Genomic DNA, 22225 nt, shown 5'->3' on the forward strand with positions numbered 1-22225 from the left:
CTAGACTAGGCCGGGTGCTAGGCTAGGCGCTAGGCTAGGCGCAAAGTTGGGCGCTAGGCGGGGTGCTAAACTGAGCACTAGGCTGGGCGCCAAGTCGGGCGCTAGGCAAGGCGCTAGGCTAGGCTGGGCGCTAATTCGGGAGCTAGGCCGGGTGCTAAGTGGGGTGGTAGGCTTGGCGCTGTGATAGGCTGGGCGCTAAGTCAGGCGCTAGGCGGGGAGCTAGCCCAGGCTAATGGAAGAGCAGCTGGGAGATCTCCATGGCCAGCTCCAGGCACTCGGTTGCCTGGAGACAGAGGTCGCAGATGGAGCAGTCGGGCGCGAGCCCTGTGCAGCCACCACAGCAGCAGCAGAGCGGCGAATCGGCTGGCAGGGGCTCCAGGACGGCGGGCTCACAGCAGCAGCAGCAGCAGCAGCAGGGCAGGGCACCGCGCGCGGACGCGCACACGCACGCGCCACACGCCCAGCACCCCTCGCCCGCCGCCGCCAGGCACTCCCACAGCCGGCAGAACAGGCAAGCCAGAACGAGAGAGGCGCACAGGTCTGCAGTGCCAGGGGGAGACGGAGAGAGAGAGAGAGAGAGAGAGAAACGGAGGGATTGCAGAAAGAGGAGGGGGAGAGAAGGAACGGCATGAGAGGGAGAATGAAGGAAGGATTAAAAGAGGGATGGAGGAGAGAATTTGAACAGCAAATCGGTTAATGTGGAGGCAAACAAAAAAAAAAAAGAAAAAGGAGGAGGGAGTTTTTGTTTATTTGGGAGAAGCAGAGAAAGGGAAAGTATATGGGAAAGGGCGACAGAAATGGGGAAGAGTGTTAGTATTCTAGACAAGATAGTCAAGTCATGCAAAGTCACAGTGCAATGTCAAAAGTCAGCATGGCCATTGTATTCACTGCTCATTCATATCACACTAAAGCTTGTAAATTAATTACTGTGCCTACAGTGATACTCACTGGTATTAACATATTCAGCGTGTAAAAATCTATGGGTAACTGCTTTCACTTATCCTGAAGACATGAAGTAATTGTGTACACATCTGAATATTGTGAAATTAATAGGTTCTATTTGTCCAGAATTTCTTTCAGTACAGGCACTGCAAACAGAGATGTCAAAACTGCAAAAGCCAATAAGCACATTTCTTTCCAATTTGGAACTTCACATTAGTAGCATAAAAGTAAAGATGGAAAATGAAATCAGAGGGCATGTCAATTAATATTAATATACAGTTTATAAAAAACACCTTGGGGAAAAGTCTGTAAATGAATTAGTGGTCCACAAGCTCCCTGAACCTATAATGACCAAGGTACCAGATTAGGACCATATAAATGAATGCATTTTGCCACTTAAATATTGGTATAAGACTCCGAGCTGAAGCATAACATATACAGAGCAGTGTTTCTTAGGGACTGGTTTAAGATAAAGCAGCATGGCGTTCAGTCAGATAAACACTGAGCACGATGGGGGACCCAAGGTGGCTTAGAGATAAAGCCAGAGTGGATCGAGTACTGTGGTGTACGGCGTGTGTGTGTGTGTTTATGAGTGTGTGTGTGTGTGTGTGTGTGTCTTTCTCCTCACCATCTCCAGCCACTTGCTGGATCTGAGAAGCGGTGGTTTTGAGGCTCTTGTGGCCGCTGGAGGCGGTGGAGGGCAGGCGCTTCTTGTCGCGGCAGACCTTCCCGTTGCACTGCGGCGGCTGGGGCGACCGCCACCCGGGATGGCCGCCGGCGGCAGCGGGCGGGGTGCAGATGGGCGGGGCTCCGTTGGCGAGGCCCGCCGGAGGGGCGTGGTCACGCCGGAGATCGGCCGCGGGATTCTCACGCCCGCCGGCCTCTGGAACGAAGCAGGGCAAGACCAAACGGGTACGTCCTGGGGAAACATCTAAACCGGTACTTAACTTTAAAAAAATTATATATAGGTATTTAGAAGGTCCAGAACCTTGCTGTGATTACTAATAGGGGAAACAATATAGAATTTTTATGTGAAAGCTGTGTAAGTTGCTCTGGATAAGACCATCTGCTAAATGCCCCTAATGTTATGGCAACAATGTAACTTTTAGGGGAACAATTGCCCCCAGGTGCATCGTAACCATACTGTTATTTTTGTTTGCATTATTTCCATAAATGACAATTTATCATCTAACATACGTTTGCAGAGCCGTTTTTACAGTACCTAATTACAAAAGAAAATAGAGCCACTCCAATAGCTTATACTAAATTCAGTGCTAAATCAGTGGTGGTGACCGTACCTGCCCTCAGCGTGTGATTGGGTGTTGATGTGTGTTGGGGGATGAGACGGCAGTTCTCATTGGCCGAGACGTCATCGGTCAGAGAACGATCACTTTTTCCCAGACTCGCTCTGTCAGAGTCTGGTGGCTGTTCTGTTGCAGATTCTGTCACAAAAAGTCAAACAGAGAGGTCAGCGTACACCCAAAGAGTTACATATTTGTTCCAAACTTTCATACATGAAAATATTTTTACATAGCAATTAGCGGCTATTTATGCTATCCATAAAGTACATGGGTCTCTCAAGTCGCTGTAATGGTGTAAAACCTGCATTGTTAATATTAAGAAAGCTGAAAAGGCTGTGTGTGCTCTTATTACTAATAACAAAGACATCAGTAATATACTTTATATATACAGACCTCAGTGATAGACTACTATCTGTGTAGGGCAGAAGTGTCCAGTCTTATCCGAAGAGGGTCGGTGTGGGTGCAGGTTTTTGTTTTAGCCCAGCATTAAGACACCTGATTCTAAAACTGTGATTAGTTCATTAGTAGAATCAGGTGTCTTAGTGCTGGGCTAGAACAAACACCTGCACCCACCCTGGCCCTATTTGGATGAGATTGGACACCCCTGGTGTAAGGTAACTATCAGTGTTGGTCCTTATACCTCACTGAGAAGGTTCAAGTAAGGCAAGCTGTCTGAGGAAGAGGCCAAGAATATTTTTCTAAATGCATAAATTCTCCCTGTACCTTGTGAGAGGCAAGTTTTTTTTAAAACAAAACAGATGAATATGATAAATGACCGAGTCCAAGCATAACCATTCTAGAACAAAAACCAACAGAGATCTCTGATTGGTCCTGGCGGTTCGGCCTCACCCGCGCGCTCCGCAGCGGTTCTGCTCTGTTCGGGCTCGGCGCGGGAATTCTCCGTGCCGTCCCGGTTCCGGGGGTCGCCGTGACCCGCGTCTCTTTCCTGTCCTTGGAGCGGCACGTCCGTGATCTCCGTCTCTCCCCGAGACATCCTCTGCACCCTCTGACCGGACAGAGACAGTCAGCCTGGACTGTTGGGTTTGCTCACTAAACATTTTAAGACCTACGTTGCGTTGCATACATTACATTTATTTGGCAGACGCTTTTATCCAGTTGCGCTTCCGTGTGACCGATAATGATCTGTCCGTGTTATTGAATCCCTTGCCGAGAAAGCCATGAGCTCTGTTACCGTACCAGCCATGTGACAAACAACCTGAGGGGGCCTCGTGGAAAACTTTAAAAAACCGAGGATTTTTTTTAAAAAAACGCCCAAAATGAAAGAAAGAAAACATGATTGTTAGCATTCGGTACGTTCCCAGACAATGTACCATATTTACAAACGTCCGCATGGAACTACCAGAATCCCTCACAAACACAAATATAGCTATTATTCTGGCACTTCTACAGAAATTCCAGGCTGGATATATCTGCTGAAAAAGCAGGTGCACTCTCCAAAGAGTTTCTCCAAACATAGCTGTATTTAAGGTAAGACAACACAGTGAATTTTTTTTTTTTTTTTTTGTGGAGCATTACTTTGAATATGTCTGACCTCGCTAAATAAACTGTTTATTCAAAGTTACCACTCAATATATATATATATATATATATATATTTATCAGAAGGTTTACACATTTCGTGAATACCAGGGCAGCTATCACATCCAAACTTTACTCTGTGAAAGTTCAAGGAAAAAGTGTAATGGTGCAATTAAAACAAAGCTGTAACATCTACTGCACATTATATTTTATTCATATAATTCATTCTATGCACTAACTAATTAGGTGGAGACAGACAGGAATAAAAACACAGAAATTGCTTGGATTATTCAACATTGGTAAATGAGGTCGTAATTATGTCATAAACTGTTTGAATCCATGTCGGTACTTTAAAAATAGCGTCTTCGTTCAGTAGTTGCAAATGATTATCCTCATCTTTCTGATTACAAGAAAGAAATATCTCTGCAGTAAATATTTTTGTGGGTCTATAAATAGCAAAGGTCGGGCTGAAAAGTGTGTGTTTCCATGTTCCGGCCGTGAGTAAACATTCTTTTCTTCAGCCAGTTTTTTCACAACAATTTATGGATTGTTTTTTTAAAGATTTTTTTATTCTGATTCAGTGGAAATCACCAGTCACTTTCAAAATCATATACACAGTACTGATAAAAAATGTAAAATGATACATGGCCATAGCCATCCTGCCACCTGCCTTAGAGAGTGGACATTTTCAGTATTGCTTTGGCTTTTTTTAGCGAGATAGTGAAGTATTGATCAGTATCTTTACTATGTCACCTCTTGTATGCAAGAAACAATTTGAGAAACCATCTTCCCATTAAAAATCTCCCTATTAAAATCTGAATCTGCTGAACAGCCAGTGTAGCTCCCAACATCATGTGCACCACTCCACACTGACACACACCCCCTGAAGCAATTCTGATCTTATAAGCCACGGCTTCTTCATCAATGGTGATTCATTCTGTGGGAAAAAAATGTTTTTCAGTCGGCCAGCAGCCCCTGCTAACCAGCTAGGAAAGGAGGGATTGGCTGCTGGATGGCTCATTTGGCTCAATTGGCTAAGTATCATTCGTTTAAGGATCATTTGGTTAAGGATAATTTGGCTAAGGATCGTTCGGTTACGAATCATTCAATTAAGGATCGTTTGGTTAAGGATCGTTTGGTTAAGGATTGTTTGGTTAAGGATCGATTGGTTAAGGCATCATTTGGTTAAGGATTGTTTGGTTAAGGATCGATTGGTTAAGGATCGATTGGTTAAGGATCGATTGGTTAAGGCATCATTTGGTTAAGGATTGTTTGGTTAAGGATCGATTGGTTAAGGATCATTTGGTTAAGGATCATTTGGTTAAGGATCGTTTGGTTAAGAATCGTTTGGTTAAGGATCGTTTGGTTAAGGATCATTTGGTTAAGGACAGTTTGGTTAAGGATCATTTGTTTAAGGACAGTTTGGTTAAGGATCATTCGGTTAAGGATCATTTGGTTAAGGATCGTTTGGTTAAGGATCATTTGGTTAAGGATCAATTGGTTAAGGCATCATTTGGTTAAGGATCGTTTGGTTAAGGATCGATTGGTTAAGGCATCATTTGGTTAAGGATCATTCGGTTAAGGACAGTTTGGTTAAGGATTGTTTAGTTAAGGATCGTTTGGTTAAGGATCGATTGGTTAAAGCATCACGCTGCGGTGCATGGATGAGCCCCATGGCCTCGGATCAAACCGGGACCATGACAGCGCCGACACTGGCTGGTAGTTCCCCAGGGCGACGCGCGATTAGCGATAGCATCACCGAGCGTGTGGGAGGGACCAATCAGCTGGGGTCTGCATTTTGTCACTCTCTGGCAACCCCTGCTGGTCGACCGCATGCGAAGCCACATTTGAAAGGTCTTCCTCCGACTCCACTCTATAAGAGCTCAGCTGTAGTGGATGTCTCCTGAATTGTCAGCGGGGGATTGCGCATGAACGCGGCTAATCGGACATTCCAAATTAGGGGGGGAGTCGGACATGTTCAGCCCCACGTTGAGCGCCAGTGTCTTACATTTTTTAAAAGAAAGGAGGGGTTACGTCAGCAGGGTACTGCCTGTGTCAGGGCTCATTCGATACCGCCAGCAGCGTCAGTACTGCAGAACCTCAGAGACAGCTCAGCTGGGGGGCTGTAGAGTGAGCCAGCTGCCTGCTGCCCTGTCTTAAGTGGGGAGTAAAGGTGGTAATAATTCCAGGGGCCCAAAGCCAGGCACGGGGGGGGGGGGGGGGGGCTCACAAATAATTATGCTTTGCACCCACTATGGGGCCCAGTGCACTATTCTTTCAGGGGGCCCAGAATTCCTGGCTACGGCCATGGCTACCCGCCCTAACACGAATGTAGTTGTTGCCCCAAAATCCTCCAAAGATGGGCCTAAAACACACTGGACATGCCAAAGTGTGAGTAAAAAGTACATTGCAGCTACTGCTGGATTAATTATACTTTAATTTACTGATTCTCCTGAAACCCAGCATAAGTACTTTCACTTTTTTTGACAATACACATGTTTTGGATGACAAATGTGTTGCAGTGAAGATATTTTCAAAAATAGTAGAAAATATTGCTGTGGAATATAGAATATATAGAATATTGAGATTAAGATCATGTAATGTGATATCGGGTAAAGATGGATCCTTTAAATGTATGTTTAATATTTGTTACCCTCTTTTATAGCACATAAACCCAATTTCAATAAATTGTTGAAAATGTGTGCACTGCATAACTATGTTCCTAATGCTAGAAATATCTGAGATTATTTTTTAGTCCACATTACCTCCATTTACCACACCAAGCATGGGTGGTAAAACATTTTGGCTTTGAAAACTGTTTTCATACACAGCTGTGACATCGATTCTGAAACCTCAGTTACAAATAAATAAATAAAATAAATGTCTACAGATATGATGTAGGCTATTGAAATAGTTTTGTTTCGAGAGTGAGAACCCCTTCGGAAAATAAACGTAGAGAGGTTTCTTTCTCACCTCACTCACATGAATCAGGATCGATAAAATGAAACGGTTACAGTTTTACTGCACTTGCTGTGAACACGTTTAAATAATAAATGCCACGGGGGACTTGTCAGCTAAGTGGACTGCATTCAAATCAGCTTCACCTTCTCTGTCTGTCTGACCACTGCAACAGCGCACACATTGCCATTTCTGCCACCTCTGCTGCATGAAATTAATTTCACTGTCATTTTGGTCAAGACAAGTTTAAGGGCTCATTTTATTTTAGCTGTTTAACTTAAATCGGCAGTTGGCTACAATATTATTTTGAAATGCGTACTGCTGCTGAAATATGACAACAATTAAGTGTAAATATTAGCTATAGGTGCCCACAGACTAGCAATAAAGGCCAACTAACGTGGGTTGCGTTGTTAATTAAGAGGACTAAATAAATTCAGACGTGCACTATCAGCCATTGCGCAACAGTTCAAAATGTAATTTTGAGAAAAATGTGGAACCAACATTCTCTCTATTATACAGCTTCATTCATATTATTTGTTATGTTTTTTGTGACGGTGGTTTACTTCAAATCTCCTGACAAAGCGGATCTATACCCTTTGGTAGGCGTATAGCCTATATCTCAAACCCCCAATAAAATAATTTCTACAATTCACTAATCTACCAGATCGGGTTATCAAGTTAATAATATTAACAAGGAACACTGCTGTTTTGTAGTTTCCTCCCAATAAGATAAGCTTACCTACTTCATACAATCGGAATTAAGTAGTGAGCTATAGTATACACCTAGTACGAAGTCTGAAGTTGAAGTTGGAGGTTAGCTATAGCAAGCAATTAAAGTTACACAATGCGGACAATTCACTGGCACTTCACTAAGACAAAACTATTTCTGGTACATGTAACTGCAGAGTAAAATGTTCAGTGTTAATTCAACTACAACAGAATATATCCAATTGGGACCGTATGTACTCTTTAAGAGTTGATTTAACACTGAACATCACACTGTACCGTTATAAGGAAATGTCCACGTTTATAGTGTAATGGTTGTTTATAGTAATGCAGTCATGGGGCGCTGTATTTTAACAGTTTAAAAACAGTAAAACGCGAAACATTTTGCAACAAATTAAGCAAATAAGAGGACATTTATAGGATGTTTCGAACATCTAAGATAAACGAAATGTGATTGAATCAGAAGAAATTCCAAAAACGGAAAAGCTTATTTTATTTTAAATGGTACAAAAACGGCAACCTACCTTAACGTAATTAGAGCCAGTCTTACACCTTGAAAGTTTCAGTACGGGGGAAATAGCAGAACTGCAGAATGAAGAGTTATTACGCTCCGTTCATTTGCTGGGGATAGTAAACCGGTTCTGCGTAGCTCCTCTACGTTGATTGGTAATAACTGTTTTTTTGCACATTATCGTCGACGTAAAAGCGGTTACGCCCCCCTTTTAAAAAAATTAAAATTGAGTCTCTGACGTCAGACTCTGAGGCCTGAACCTTGAAATCGAGTTTATCACATCATAGTTGGAAAGGGTGTAGAGGATTCTACTAACTGGAGTGTCTAAAAGAAGAACATATTACTATGACATTAATGATGAGTTTTTATTAGTAGTAGGCTATTATTATTGATATTTAAAATATTGATATTACTACTAATAATACTGGTTGTAATAATCATACACGCGCTTATGACAGTATTCTTTTTTAGTATTAGCTAATAATTATCAGGAGTATTCTTCCCTCGAGATTATTATCAATGTTATGACGATTCTGATTATGATTAATTTAATGATTTACTTGTTTATTTTGTTTTTCTTTGTCTGTTATTGCAGTCCCTAAAAAAAAGTGCAATAAGTTTTTTTTAAGTCTTTAGCTCCACCATGTGGTAGAACTGTAGAAGTGCGAATGGGACTTCAACAATAACGGATAAAAGATTACCAGTGAACTGCCAAGCGAACAAGCCCAAAACAAGTGCCCGAAAAGCGTATCTACGTTTATCAGCTGTGCTCCTGGAGAAATATCATGTGACACTGCACGGATCTCTTGGTGTTCATTTGTTACATTTAGCGTTGAAAAATGTGACCGGTATTAAGGGAATTATTCTGGAAGCTTCTTAGTAGTCTAGTAGGCTAGTAGTAGTAGTAGTAGGAGGAGGAGGAGGAGGAGGCTAGTAGTACTAATAGTATACATTAAGAATATGATAAATGTCCAAAATGCAGGGCTTTATAACAACAACAACAACAACAATAGGGTTTGTAATGTTCTGTAATATAACGTCCAATTACTCCTGATAAATAGTAATTAATGTCAGGGAACGTTGATTAATATGGGGTGTAATGAAACCTAAAATTGTAACACTGGATTTATTTTAATATTTTAATGTTGAAAGAGTTTAATTATGTTTGGAAATATTATAGGCATGCATTATTTTCTTGTTTAATGTTTTTTAAACAATTTAGAAACATTTTTCTTTAAAGAATACAATCAGATTACATAATGTAGGTGGGGGTACACAATAAGATGATTTTCACAATCTACAAGAGAAAATCCAAAAAGAGAGACTGGATTAGTTTAATTAAAATGCAACACAGTGAATCATGTGGCCTAAAATTGCACCAAGTTATTTTAATAGCCTACATTTTAAGATTCATTTGAAATATACAGTCGTCAAACCTTTATTTTGGTCACTAATGTAGGCCTAAATTAATGTATGCACTTCTGATTAGACATGCCAGCCGTCCAATCCTCCGCCAGACTTTCCGCCATCATAGCAGTGACGTTTAAATTAGGCCATTGACGTAAATATTCACATCAGGTTCAGTCATAGGACAATTGAGTGCTACGAGATATTTATCCAGAGTAGTCTGCTTCGTGTTTTAGACAGATGTATCAGAAATTCTAAAACAATTGTATGCAAACGAAAAAAATATGCCCATAGATTACAGTGCACAATACATCAGTGTTCTTCAACGTGGCTATTTCACAAATGAAAAATTACCCTCATTTTCTTGTATCTTGACTGGATGGCATTGTGAACCGGAAGCGGAAGACAAGAACCTTATAGAATAATTGTTACGGAAACGTTGTTTGTTGTCTTTCTTCAAAGAGACTAAGGTTATCTTTTAGCTACAGTAGTAATCTGTAGTTAAATATACGCGAGTTTTGCGTGGGGTCAGCGAGAAAATCGACATGGTAAGTATAACAATATTTATCACTAGTTATCGTCAGATTTTCTTTTCAGGTTGCCAGGTAATTAGCTAGACTAGTCTAGCTGATTTATTCTGCAAACGACAGCCAGCTAGCTAGTTAGCTAGCTAACGTTAGGATGGCAAAGCAAACAGGGTTGCGAGATGGTAACACGCTAAGTAAATTTGTCTTGATTCACCACAACTTATCATACCCGTACCCACTCTGTGTGTCTAGTTAGATAGCTAGCATTACTCATTTAAACTCGCAAGCCAAGTTAGCTAGCTATTCTATTAGCTCGCTCAGGTATATCTTTACGAAATATATCGATAACACTTGATTTCGCCTGTATTCACATAATCTAGCTTCGTACGAGCTAGTAAAAACGTTATTGTTTACTTTCTTCTTTGGTACTTTGCAAGTTTTTCACAAATATAGTAACGATGTATCGCGAATATATTTCTCCGAATGTGAAACACATTTGCAATATAGCCTAGCTATCCTAATTACTTGTTGTTATAGTGCATGTGTAAAGTATGATAAGCAGCAGGTCGGAATGCATTTTCATATCTGAATTCATTTAACAGTTTACACCTTATTGTTGGGCACTCTTAGATTAAGGCACAGCACGCAGACTACAAATGTCGCCTACAAGCGCAAGTTTTAAATTGGTATGATTCCTCTGTCTGATCGTTCTGCGATGGTTTCTATGCACTCCCAGGACAGTGAAGTGTCAGACTTCGACCAGCCGCCGGGAATGGACGGCAGCTTGGAGGGGGAGAACGGAGAGAACGCTCCAGTCTACTGCATTTGCCGCAAACCCGACATCAATTGCTTCATGATGTGAGTTTTGCACACCTGTCAGCACCTAAATACTGACACAACCTGCAAGGGACTTTAAATACCATGTAAAGTCCCTTGCAGGTTGTGGCCAGTCTGTGTTTCTCATTTTAAGCGCTACACTGCAGTGTAATAGCTTTTATGTTTAATGGGACAGTTGTTGGATGTTCAGTGAAGTGTTGCATCTGCAAATTTATGGTGATATCACAAAAATATTGAAATGATGTTGAGCTGAGTTACATTAGTCTGTTGTCTCCCTGTTCCTTGCAGAGGCTGTGACAATTGCAACGAGTGGTTCCATGGAGACTGCATCAACGTCACAGAGAAGATGGCCAAGGCCATCCGGGAGTGGTACTGTCAGAAGTGCAGGGGTGAGCATCTCCTGGTGTCTCTGCAGGCCGTCTCATCCATTCAGTTTAGGTGGTGCAGTGGTTAGCACTGTTGCCTGCTGGACCCTCGCAGCGTGGAGTTTGTGTGTTCTTCCTGTGCACGTGTGGGTTTCCTCTGGATGCTCCGGCTTACTCCCACCGTCCTAAGACATGCAGGCTCCAGGGCTCGCTTGCAAATGTGATGTCGATCCTAAAACTGTGACTATCCAGGTTAAATACCTGTGTCCCCTGTCTAGAGCGCAGGTTTACAGGGCCTGTGTCTGCCTAGAGCGCAGGTTTAGAGAGCCTGTGTCCCCCTGTCTAGAGAGCTGGTTTACAGAGCCTGTGTCCCCCTGTCTAGAGAGCTGGTTTATAGAGCCTGTGTCCCCCTGTCTAGAGCACTGCTTTACAGAGCCTGTGTCCCCCTGTCTAGAGAGCTGGTTTACAGAGCCTGTGTCCCCCTGCCTAGAGCGCTGGTTTACAGAGCCCGTGTCCCCCTGTATAGAGCGCAGGTTTACAGAGCCTGTGTCCCCCTTGCCTAGAGCGCTGGTTTACAGAACCTGTGTCCCCCTGCCTAGAGCGCTGGTTTACAGAACCTGTGCCCCCCTGCCTAGAGCGCAGGTTTACAGAGCCTGTGCCCCCCTGTCTAGAGCGCAGGTTTACAGAGCCTGTGTCCCCCTTGCCTAGGCAAAGACGGCTCCCTGGAGATCAAGTACCGGCCCAAGAAGCCGCGGGAGAAGGAGACGGAGATGGAGAGGCTGGAGAAGCAGCGCGGCACGCCCGACTTCAAGATCGACCGCCGCCGGGGATCACGGGTCTCTGACCTCCCCTTTACGGTTTTATAAATCCTGAAACTCAATTTGCTGGAAGTTTAGGTTTTAAAAATAATAATAATAATTGACTGTGTTTATCTAGTGCCTTTCACAATCTTTCACAGTCCCAAAACACTTTGCAATTACTGTTAGCTGACGTTAACGCTAAGGTTAATTTCAGTGACTGCCAGTGGCAGACGCAAGGGTGATGTGCATTTAACTGTTTTTCACCGCTTCATCTGAGGTGGGGAGATGCAGGAGTGTATACGCCTCTTATACTGGGGGATGACTAACTCTCTCTCTCTCCGTGTGGCTGTGCCCCTCGCTCGCCCGTCGCAGATCAAGCGCTCGGCCCGCATGTGTGGGGAGTGCGAGCCCTGCCGGCGGACGGAGGACTGCGCCCAGTGCGACTTCTGCAAGGACATGAAGAAGTTCGGGGGCCCAAACAAGATACGCCAGAAGTGCAGGCTGAGGCAGTGTGAAGTGCGAGCGAGGGTGAGCCCCACTTCCTGCTGTATGAGCCCCCACTTCCTGCTGTATGAGCCCCCACTTCCTGCTGTATGAGCCCCACTTCCTCCTGTATGAGCCCCCACTTCCTCCTGCATGAGCCCCACTTCCTGCTGTATGAGCCCCACTTCCTCTCGTATGAGCCCCACTTCCACCTGCATGAGTCCCACTTCCTGCTGTATGAGCCCCACTTCCTCTCGTATGAGCCCCTCTTCTTCCCGTATGAGTGTGCACTTCCTGCTGTATGAGTGTGCACTTCGTCCTGTGTGAGTGTGCACTCCTGTGTGATTGTGTTAGTTTGAATGTGTGGATCAATCGTATATTAGAGTTATATTTAGATATGTCTGTATTTTTACCAATATAAGTAATACAAGTATTATATTAAGTAAAACAGTAACTGATCGATAGTATCCATACTTGGAATTTATAACTAGTACAGTGGTTTAGACTGGTGAGGGAGTACTGCTTTATCCAAAATCTTATTTGGGAATCGGAAGAACATAAGTGGTGATTTGATAATGCTGAATGTAGACAGTAGAGATGTGATATTAATAGTATAAATGCTCAGAGGCACTACCCCTCTGTGGGGATCTGACACACATCTTTGCTGTGTGAACTGACTCCCCTTCTGTTGAATAAAGAACACGCTGATTATTTACTGTTTTTACCTGGTTACCCTTTTTTTCTACCTATACATTTAGTTTCATAAACGTCATCTTGGATTGCACAGCACTTCTCCACCTCTCTGCCCTGGCTTTCTCACGGTATTGTGAACAAAGTGACTCCTTTGGATTAACACATTTACCAAAGACCTCTGAGACAAACAGTGCTTCATTTGACACTGACCTGTAGCTCCTTCATAAAATTCAGGACTGTGGTATGAGGAAGCGTGTGTGTGTGTGTGTGTGTGTGTGTGTGTGTGTGTGTGTGTGTGTGTGTGTGTGTGAGTGTGAGTGTGAGTGTGAGTGTGAGTGTGAGTGTGAGTGTGAGTGTGTGTGAGTGTGAGTGTGAGTGTGAGAGCTCTAAGCGGCTGTGGTGTGTTGCGTGTTCTCTGGACCGTGGCATGAGGGACACGTGTGTGTGTGTGCGTGCGTGTGAGTGTGTGTGTGTGTGTGTCAGCTCTAAGCGGCTGTGGCGTGTTGCGTGCTGTCCAGACCATGGCATGAGGGACACGTGTGTGTGTGTGTGTGTGTGTCGTCTCTAAGCGGCTGTTGCGTGTTCTCCAGACCATGGCATGAGGGACACGTGTGTAATGTGTGTGTGTGTGTGTGTGTCGTCTCTAAGCGGCTGTTGCGTGTTCTCCAGACCGTGGCATGAGGGACACGTGTGTGTGTGTGTGTGTGCGTGCGTGTGAGTGTGTGTGTGTGTGTGTGAGCTCTAAGCGGCTGTGGCGTGTTGCGTGCTGTCCAGACCGTGGCATGAGGGACACGTGTGTAATGTGTGTGTGTGTGTGTGTCGTCTCTAAGCGGCTGTTGCGTGTTCTCCAGACCGTGGCATGAGGGACACGTGTGTAATGTGTGTGTGTGTGTGCGTGCGTGTGAGTGTGTGTGTGTGTGTGTGTCGTCTCTAAGCGGCTGTTGCGTGTTCTCCAGACCGTGGCATGAGGGACACGTGTGTAATGTGTGTGTGTGTGTGTGTGTCGTCTCTAAGCGGCTGTTGCGTGTTCTCCAGATCGTGGCATGAGGGACACGTGTGTAATGTGTGTGCGTGTGTGTGTGTGTGTGTGTGTGTGTGTGTGTGTGTCGTCTCTAAGCGGCTGTGGCGTGTTGCGTGTTCTCCAGACCGTGGCATGAGGGACACGTGTGTAATGTGTGTGCGTGTTTCGCGTGTGTTTCCCGAGCAGAAGATGCTGCGTGTGCGGGACGAGGAGTACTCCATGAAGGAGCAGGACAGCTCTCTGGGGCGAGACGGGCCCCTCTCGGACGATTACGACGAGCAGGAGCTGGAGCTCTACCAGCAGTACAGAGCCGCCGGATACGACGACCACAACATGGTAACCCCTTCAGGAGTGTTTCGTATTTCATACTGCACAGCCTGCCCTGAGTGCAGCATAGTGTCGGTTATGAAAAGTGACCTAGAAGTGAAGGGTTCAATTATCTTTTCTTTTTTTTTGTTGCTGCTTTTCTTTGTTATTTATTATTAATTGGGTGTAAAAGTGGCATGTTTGCTTATTGTACCTTCATTGTTATCGTTCATGATTTACAGTCTCTGTCTCTCTTTCCCACCTCCCCCCTCACTCTCTCTCTCTTTCCCTCCCTCCATCTCACTTTCTCTCTCTCCCCTCCCTCCATAGCCATGGCTCAGCGATGAAGATGATGGCCCCTTCCTCGACCCAGTGCTGCGCAAGAGAGCGGTCAAAGTCAAGCACGTGAAAAGACGAGAGAAGAAATCTGACAAGAAGGTGAGGAGGTGCAGCCGAGCATTCTCCGCATATACAGCGAGCCATGTGGATAGTGTAGCGTAATGGTTAAGGGCCTTGTATCCTAAAGGTTGCAGGTTCGATTCCCTTGTTGGACACTGCCATTGTACCTTTGAGCAAGGTTCTTAACCTGTATTACTTCAGTATATATCCAGCTGTATAAATGGATACTGTGTAAAAACGTATATGTAGCTCTGGATAAGAGCATCTGCTAAATGCACATAATGCAATGTAACATAACCGTAATGTAATGTAGAGTTAATGTAATGTCATCTAACAGTAATGTAATGTAAAGTAACAGTAATGTAATGTGCGGAAATGGGGTGTAATGTAACTGTAATGTAACAGTAATGTAATGTGCTGAAATGGGGTGTAATGTAACTGTAATGTAATGTGCTGAAATGGGGTGTAATGTAACTGTAATGTAACAGTAATGTAATGTGCTGAAATGGGGTGTAATGTAACTGTAATGTAACAGTAATGTAATGTACTGAAATGGGGTGTAATGTAACAGTAATGTAATGTACTGAAATGGGGTGTAATGTAACAGTAATGTAATGTACTGAAATGGGGTGTAATGCAACTGTAATGTAACAGTAATGTAATGTACTGTAATGAGGCTCTGTATTGCGCTGATTCTCTCTCTCTCCCTGCAGAAGGAGGAGTACAAGTCGCGCCGGCACAAGCAGAAGCAGAAGCACCGCGACCGGGTGAAGCACAGCGATCGGGGGGAGGGGCGGGACGGCGGGGGGCTCCGCCAGTGCCTGGGGCCCAGCTGCGTGGAGGCGGCGCGACCCAATTCCAAATACTGCTCCGAGGACTGCGGCATGAAGCTGGCTGCCAAGTACGGGACGCTAGCGGGTTTTTAATCAAGGGCCACTTGTGCTCCTAAGCTGAAAAATCTGGGAGCACACTAATGCGCCCCAATTAGCAGATGTGCTCCTAGAGTATTTTAGCACACACATCTGGGAGTGAACGCTGGCAATTGATCAGTACTGTATTTTAGGGGGGAGTACCTCACAACTCTCAAACGACATGGTCTTGTTCTTTGTTTTGGTAATTTTCTGATTAAATTTAGTCATTTTCTTGCATGACTCATATTGCCTCCCCCACCCCCACCCCCCACCCCCCACCCCATAGGATCTATGTCCATGTCCACAGGTTAGCGGTAGCATCGTACTCATCTCTCCCTCCCTCTCTCCCTCCTTCCCTCTCTCCCTCCCTCCCTCCCTCCCTGCAGCCGCATCTACGAGATCCTGCCGCAGCGCATCCAGCAGTGGCAGCAGAGCCCCTGCATCGCCGAGGAGCAGGGCAAGAAGCTGCTGGAGCGCATCCGCCGCGAGCAGCAGTCCGCCCGGCTGCGGCTGACCGAGATGGAGCGCCGCTTCCACGAGCTGGAGAGCATCATCATCAAGGCCAAGCAGCAGGTGGTGCAGCAGGACGAGGAGGTCAGTCCTGCCGCGCTTCGCCGCGGGGGGGTGGGGGGGGGGGGCGTGACACCGCAGGCTTCGCCGCGATACGATACGCTCTCATTTCCTCACCGCGATGCGATAAGCTTTAGATTCTTTACCGCGATAAGTTTTCGATTCTTTACCACGAAACGATGCGCTTTTGGTTCTTTACCACGATACGATAAGCTTTAGATTCTTCACTGCGATACGATGCCCTTTTGGTTCTTCACCATAATACGATGCGCTTTTGGTTCTTTACCACGATGCGATAAGCTTTTGGTTTTTCACCGCGGTACGATGCGCTTTCCATTCTTCGGTTTTTTTGTCCTCCTGCTCTGAAAGACAGACAGAAATGAGTGCAGGTGCAGGGCCTGCTCACGTGATCTGTATTTTCTTATCAAATGAAACGGGACCGGTCAAATATTGTAGTGCAGTGGTAGCAGAGACAGTGGTCAGTAATTGGAATTACTCTTGTGCTTTATTGGAATCCCATGTTGTACTTTGAACTGAAGTCTTGTTGCCTCCAGGTAGGGGTGTACATCTAAGGCTTCACCATGATAGGATACGATTTTGATTCTTGACGCAGCAGTTCAATATTTGGCCCTTTCACAAATTTTGCTACGATATTCAGATTTCAGAATTGTCTGATTTGGTAAGAAATCAATATATATGATCCAGCTAACACAATCCTGTTATGATGTACGTACACAACTAAAATGAGATTGAGAATGCAAAAACCTTGGCATCACATTTAACAGGAAAAACGGTACTGGTAGGAGTGATAATGATGTTGAGTCAGAAACGTAAACAATGATCTTGGCTGTTTTGATCTGAATGACAATTTGCTGGTAGAAAGTCTTAGACCTGTTGCCATGGCGTCTGGTGTGCTGCGTTAAGCTGAACCATCTTTTTCTGACTCTCTTGCAGGTCAACGAGGGGGACAGCGACGACACGGACCTTCAGATCTTCTGTGTATCCTGCAGTCACCCCATCAACCCCAAGGTGGCGCTCAGACACATGGAGAGGTGCTACGCCAAGGTGAGCTACAGCGTTTGCTTTGTATTATGGATGCAGAGCCAGGCCTAAACTCCAGGCTCAAACAATAAAGAAACAAATCCAAATGAGCACACTGCTGCCTCATGTTCTCATATATACTATGTGGCCAAAAGTATGTGGACACCTGACATCCAACATCTTATCTAAAGTTATGGGCATTAATATGGAGTTGGTCGATCCGTTGCTGCTATAACAACCTCCACTCTTCTGGGAAGGCTTTATACTAGATGTTGGAGCATTGCTACAGGGATTTGCATCCATTTAGCCAGAAGTACATTAGTGAGATTAGAAAGGTGTTGAATGGGGTTGCGGTCAGGGCTCTGTGCAGGCCTGACTAGTTTTTCCAGACCATTCTTGACACAACCATGTGTGCTCGGGGGCATTGTTATGCTGAAACAGGAAAGTTCAAGTTTCAAGTTTATTTCTCATATGTGCAATAGCAACAGCAGAGCAGTGTTATGACAATGAAATGTGTTGGTTCCAGGCATCCCCAGATAAACATAAGTAAAAAATATGTAAGAAATTAAGAATATACTATAAACAATAATATGACATATAACTGTAAGTAATAAAAATATACAATAAAAACTATAACATATAAAAGGTGGCCAGTGCAGTTCCAGTGAAGTGACTGAGTGTCTGAGAGAGAGGGGGGGAGGGAGGGAGAAAATACTCCACAGTCCAGGGGGAGGGGGGGTGTCAGCGCTTTAGCAGTCTTATGGTGTGGGGGAAGTAGGCCTTCCCCAAACTGTTGGGGTAGCACAGAATCGTCTAGAATGTGATTGTATGCCGTAGCATTAACATTTGCCTTCACTGGAACTAAGGGACCTGGCCCAAACCATGAAAAACAGCCCCAGACCAAGGGCTGTCCAGATACTCTTTGGTCACAGTGTATGAATAACTACTCTTAAGTTTTGGCGGAAAGTTTGGTGATTCTTTGTTCGGTCAAATTTCTTTCAAAATACATGTAGATGTTACAAAAATGAATGTGTGAAGTTTCTTTGTTGAAGGAGCCATACATTACAGGCATTTGGCAGACGCTCTTATCGAGAGCGACGTACATCATACGGAATAGATGCTGTGTTGTTGAGTGTTGCTCTGGCCTGACTGTCTGTCTGTCTGTCTCCCCGTACAGTACGAGAGTCAGACATCCTTCGGCTCCATGTACCCCACGCGCATCGAAGGGTGAGGCCAACACTGGCTGGGCTGAAAAAAGGACAATCAGCCAAATATTATTTCAATGTTTTAATATTGATTTTGTTGTTTTGTCTGTGTGTAATTTGGATTTTGCTAAATGGTATTGGAACTTGGAACCAAAAATTGAGCTTTCTGGCCACCAGCAGTGGGTTTTGCATTTGAATAAAGAGGCTTTATTTTATTTGCACCATCAATATTTTGTTACATTTTACACAGGAATTTTTAGACCGTCTTTTTCTGAATTTTCCCAGGCTACAAATGTGTGGTTTTTGAGTCGGAGAGAATCGAGAGTCATTTTGGGAGACTATTGTGAGCCAAACAGGAAGTCACAGAATATTTTTGTTTCATTTAGTTCAAGTAATTATTTTGTCAGGAACTTTTTCCAGTCATTTCCATTAGCCTTCTTATTATTATAAGGGCTTTACTTTTATATTGGTGAAAATGTCCATTAAATGCAGAAGTTTATATTTCAGTCCTCACGCTTGCTGAATTTTGTCCTGGTTTGTATGCGTTTTTAGGGCCACCAGGCTGTTCTGCGATGTGTACAACCCGCAGAGCAAGACGTACTGCAAGAGACTGCAGGTCTTGTGTCCAGAACATTCCAGAGACCCCAAGGTCGGTATTGGTTGAACTGCTTTTGCACACAAAAAAAAGGACAGAAAACTGAAAATTTATGTTTTGAATTGAACGGCCAGTATTTATATGATATGTTTCTGGATCACCCCTTAAACAGAATAAACTTGGTGTAGATTGGTCCTTTAACAGTTTTGTGAAATTTAATTCAAACTTTAATATTGCTGTACAGTAATCTTACATGCTTCGTAGTTGTAAGGGGATAATCTGGAAAAAAAAATATATATTTTTTTTTTTAGAGTTTTAAGAAGGGGAACATGTAACAAAATAACACTCTAATTTCATTAGTCAATGTTAAAGTTTCTGAGCTGCTTCCACTCTCAGATGACTGGCTCTAACTGCTGTACCCCCGCAGGTCCCGGCAGATGAAGTGTGTGGCTGCCCCCTGGTGCGCGACGTTTTTGAGCCGACCGGAGAGTTCTGCAGGGTGTCCAAGCGCAAATGCAACAAGCACTACTGCTGGGAGAAGCTGAGGAGAGCTGAGGTGGACCTGGAGCGCGTCAGAGTGGTCAGTGCGATGAGCGCTCCTGTGTACATACACACACACACATGCAGGCATGCACACACACACACACACACTCATACATGTACACACACACACGCAGTCATGCACACGTGCACTCGCATGCAGACATGCACACGCACGCGTACAGACACGCAGGCATGCACACGTGCACTCGCATGCAGACATGCACACGCACGCGTACAGACACGCAGGCATGCACATGCACACACGCACAAAAAAAAATTTCAGTTGAAGATCCGTTATTTATTGTTGAGCTACACTTGTCGAACGTGTCTTGCGACATATATAAACTGGTCTTTGAGCGCCCCTCTCTCTCTCTCTCTCTGCTTCCCATCCAAACAGTGGTACAAGCTGGACGAGCTGTTTGAACAGGAGCGCAACGTGCGCACGGCTATGACCAACCGCGCCGGTCTGCTGGCCCTCATGCTCCACCAGACCATTCAGCATGACCCCCACACCACCGACCTGCGGTCCAACAAGGACAGATAGTCATTCAGCACGACCTCGACCTCCCGCCCAACAAGGACAGATAGTCATTCAGTACGACCCCCCACACCACCGACCTCCGGTCCAACAAGGACGGATAATCATTTGCCACCAACCCCAACACCAACCTCCCGTCTAAAAAGGGCCGATAGTAATTCAGCGCAACCCTCGCACCACCAACCTCCAATCTAACAAGGACAGATAGTAATTCAGCGCAACCCCCACACCATGACCTCCAGTACAACAAGGACAGTGTATCCCTCGGGGCCTGTCTCCAAGGTCCATGGTTTTTATTCACAAACCGTTGTTACTTCTCTGTACATTTGACCTGCGAGTTCTATTTTCACATTGCATATACAGAGAACAGACTGCGGAAAGACTTGGCAGAGGATTTTTTATTTAGATCTGCCCTCCGTGCTTTGACCTATCAACTGCTTGTGGATATTTTACCATTATGTGTATATATAATCGCATATAATCCTGCAAACGCATTGTAGAGTTATTTGTGCTGCTTAAGATGTCTTTCTTTTAAGTGTGTTTCTTTTTTTTAACACTTGTTTTACTACTTTATGACTTGGTATCTGCTTCTCTCCCAGTGCACCCTTAATTTCCATCTTGTGAAAAGAGGAGGCTTTAAAAAATACAAAATTGCATATGGTGTTAAGAATGATGCTTTGAGAATTTTCTGCTATGCCAGAAATAATGAACAAATGTAGTCACATCGGAGAATGCCGTCAAAGATGACATCTCTAACATTTTCTGATCTCTCATTTGTCTGGATACATTTTTTTTTTTTTTTTTCAGTTGAACACATGTCAGCGTTGATCCTTGGCAGAGGTAGTGTGTAGAAATAGTACTGCTCTGTGTGTGTCCTTTGGTGTGAATGGTTTTTACACATAAATACTTTTGGAATTCTATCCATTGTGTGCAGTTTTTCCATCTATAAATCCTGTAAGTCCTCGAAGTCTGTTTGTACGTGACTTTTGCATTAAATTTTGTCTCTGGCTCTGAAAAACAACAGGAAAAAAAAAAGAATAAAGGAATACAGATGCAGTACCTTCTCGTGTGAATCGTATTTTCTTCACCAAATGAAAAGATATCTGTAAAATGTTGTAATGCAGAGGCAGTGGTTAGTAAGTGAAGTTACTCTTGTGTTTTAGTGGAAGTCCCAAGTTGTGCATTTTTGCCACCTAGTGGTGTAAATTGTAAGTCTTGTTGGTTTTTGTGTCGTAAACCTCTGGCTTCACCAAAATGGGATACAATTTAGATTCTTGAGGCAACCGTTTGATATTTGGCAATATCACAGATTTAGCTACAATACGATCAAAAACTATCTGTCACAGTAAGAAACAATATATATGATCCTGCTAACACAATCATGCTACAACGTACACATACACCCAAAATGAGGTTGAGAGTCGGAAAACTTACTGATTTCATGTTAAACAGAAGGGAAAACTGAAGTTGAGTCGGTAATTTAAACTTATGTAGGCAGTATTGCCAGAGGGCAACCGGCCGTAAGTTCTTGGACATTTAAATAAGTATTTTACTATATCGCATAACGATCCCGGTTCTATCGGTTTGCACGTTGTATCGATCGGATCGGATCAGGTTGCTTTTCGGACTGACACGTTGATCTGGACTGGACACCCCTTCTTCCACGGCTGTGCTAGCTGAGGCACTATCTAAAACTTTTTTTTTCTTCAAACATTCAGAAAGTTTTTGGTAGGTTATCATACCACTAAACAGATCTGGGCCAAAAATTTGTCACGGCATCTGCCATTGAACCCTTGAGCACAGTACTTCACCTGAAGCACTACAGTAAAGCTATCTGTATTAAATGGCAAAATGTAATGTAAATACAACTACGTGGTTTTATGTTTAAATTGAATTTGTGAGTTTCAACCGAGTGTACCTACACAACTCTTAGTAACAGTATTACAACATGCAATCCCACAAAAATAATTTTCACCATTATCTTAAGCATTATCTTAAGACAAGTATT

General features: G+C 44.0%; 1 protein-coding gene and 1 long non-coding RNA gene across 8 annotated transcripts; one reads left to right on the forward strand and one right to left on the reverse strand.

Moving 5' to 3' along the window:
• The first annotated feature begins 1561 nt into the window (after positions 1 to 1561).
• cxxc1a (CXXC finger protein 1a) lies at positions 1562 to 21276 on the forward strand. 7 transcript variants are annotated; one of them, XM_035381965.1, is made up of 15 exons: positions 1562 to 1854; positions 10647 to 10768; positions 11036 to 11136; positions 11821 to 11969; positions 12285 to 12440; positions 13154 to 13216; positions 14296 to 14445; positions 14746 to 14853; positions 15528 to 15715; positions 16112 to 16319; positions 17250 to 17360; positions 18514 to 18563; positions 19094 to 19190; positions 19564 to 19716; positions 20077 to 21276. In XM_035381965.1, exons 1-15 carry the CDS (start codon positions 1741 to 1743, stop codon positions 20221 to 20223), a joined length of 1917 nt encoding a protein of 638 aa, XP_035237856.1. In that variant the 5' UTR covers positions 1562 to 1740; the 3' UTR covers positions 20224 to 21276. The 7 variants fall into 7 exon arrangements, with proteins under 7 accessions (XP_035237856.1, XP_035237857.1, XP_035237858.1 ...); XM_035381966.1 differs by having other exon boundaries at positions 1563 to 1854; positions 11821 to 11948; XM_035381970.1 differs by lacking the exon at positions 1562 to 1854 and adding an exon at positions 9588 to 9931.
• On the reverse strand, positions 3750 to 8139 carry LOC118207853. Its single transcript, XR_004761473.1, has 2 exons — positions 7990 to 8139; positions 3750 to 4718 (listed from the first exon to the last, which is right to left on the reverse strand). It is a non-coding gene; the product is annotated as an uncharacterized LOC118207853 (long non-coding RNA).
• Positions 21277 to 22225: the final 949 nt, after the last annotated feature.

Source organism: Anguilla anguilla, chromosome 11, assembly GCF_013347855.1.
Source record: "Anguilla anguilla isolate fAngAng1 chromosome 11, fAngAng1.pri, whole genome shotgun sequence".
Lineage (NCBI taxonomy): Eukaryota > Metazoa > Chordata > Actinopteri > Anguilliformes > Anguillidae > Anguilla > Anguilla anguilla.

Excerpts from the sequence above, each read along its gene's own strand:
- cxxc1a (XM_035381965.1), top strand. The coding sequence starts at position 1,741 with ATGGGCGGGGCTCCGTTGGCGAGGCCCGCCGGAGGGGCGTGGTCACGC. Across the intron at positions 1,855-10,646 it reads AGCAGGGCAAGACCAAACGG|GACAGTGAAGTGTCAGACTT; the intron begins GTACGTCCTGGG and ends ATGCACTCCCAG. Across the intron at positions 14,854-15,527 it reads AGAAGAAATCTGACAAGAAG|AAGGAGGAGTACAAGTCGCG; the intron begins GTGAGGAGGTGC and ends CTCTCCCTGCAG.